Here is a 1264-nt window from a genome sequence, read left to right as displayed (position 1 = left end):
TATGTATTTTAAAAATCTGGATTCTGTTTTTTAAGTCTACAAATTAATTCGGTGGCTTTACTTTGATGTCTCATAACCCTTGGTCAAACTTAATTTTTTTCTGTCCTAAAGGGTGAACCGTAAAGTTCAAAACACACTTTATAAGTGGCGGTCCTGGGGACTTAACCTAAAAATCAATATTGAATTCAATCCTGTTCGTCATTTGTTTAATGCGTTCTTTTTGTATTACGATTCAAAAATTACCATTGTTAAATCTATTGAACCACTTTTCAGACGATTTACGTGTCACCGCTAGTTCTTTTAATTCTGACCAATTCACTTGGTCGCCTCAGCAGAATTTTTTTCAATTCGAATGCAAAAAGAATGCAATGTCTGAAATGTTCCTTGGCAGACACCATTGCATTCACCAATGATTTTTAAAGTTCAGTCCGCAAGCCCGCAGTCTATTATATTGTATTCTAAAACTTAAGGGGACCAAGACGACATATAATAATAATTTTTAAGTTCACATACAGCCCGGCATACATTTGATCACCTTAAGCTTTAAAATAAAATATAATAGGTGGCGGCCCTGCGGACCTGCCATTAAAAATGATTAGAGAATACTTTGGTGTCCGACAAGGAATCTTTGAGACACTACATTATTTTTACATTCAAATAAAAATAAAAATGCTCTGAGGCTACTAAAATGATTTGGTCGGCATTAGAAGAATGTGTGGTGACACGTAACTCGTGTAGAAAGTGGTTTAAGAAATTTCACGATGGTGATTTTCGAATTGGAATGCAAAAATAATTTAGTACTAAAATGCTCCTTGTCGGACGCGATTGTAGTCACTAATGATTTTTTATTTTTGGTCCGCAGGGCCGCCACCTTTAAATTGTGTTTTGTTTGACCAAGAGTTAGAAGACATCAAAGTAAAGACATCGATTTAGTTTGTAGACCTAAAAAATTTCTACAACAGCTGTCATGTTTATGATGGAAAGTAACTAATTTTTGTTGTAATTTTGATTTTAATTAGGTGGAGGTGACGCAAGGAGAAGAAAAAAAGGTGATCGCTCTACCGGCTGATAAATTGGAGAGCACCAAAAAATATTTTGTTACATTCACTGTGAGCGGTGAGACTCAAGAATCTGAGAAGCCTAGGCTGCCCAGCGCACAAAGAAACACAAAAAGTGTCTAAATACGCCTTTGTAAAAAAAAACATTCAACTTACTATACAATTCAAATGTTTAAAAGAGAAATTCAGTGTCTAAAATCAAATGT

General features: G+C 34.7%; 1 protein-coding gene across 2 annotated transcripts in view; it reads left to right on the top strand.

Moving 5' to 3' along the window:
• Window positions 1–1264, top strand: part of LOC117180817 (inversin) — a 94559-nt gene extending 93295 nt beyond the window's left edge. The window contains exon 14 of one of the 2 annotated variants that reach the window (XM_033373337.1): window positions 1020–1264. In XM_033373337.1, coding sequence (XP_033229228.1) covers window positions 1020–1181 — 162 coding nt within the window. In that variant the 3' untranslated portion in view covers window positions 1182–1264. The remainder of the gene's footprint in view (window positions 1–1019) is intronic. The other variant, XM_033373338.1, reaches the window with a different exon arrangement.

This window comes from Belonocnema kinseyi, chromosome 9 (assembly GCF_010883055.1).
Source record: "Belonocnema kinseyi isolate 2016_QV_RU_SX_M_011 chromosome 9, B_treatae_v1, whole genome shotgun sequence".
NCBI classification, from domain to species: Eukaryota; Metazoa; Arthropoda; class Insecta; order Hymenoptera; family Cynipidae; genus Belonocnema; species Belonocnema kinseyi.
This window is presented reverse-complemented; position numbering and strand designations above follow the sequence as displayed.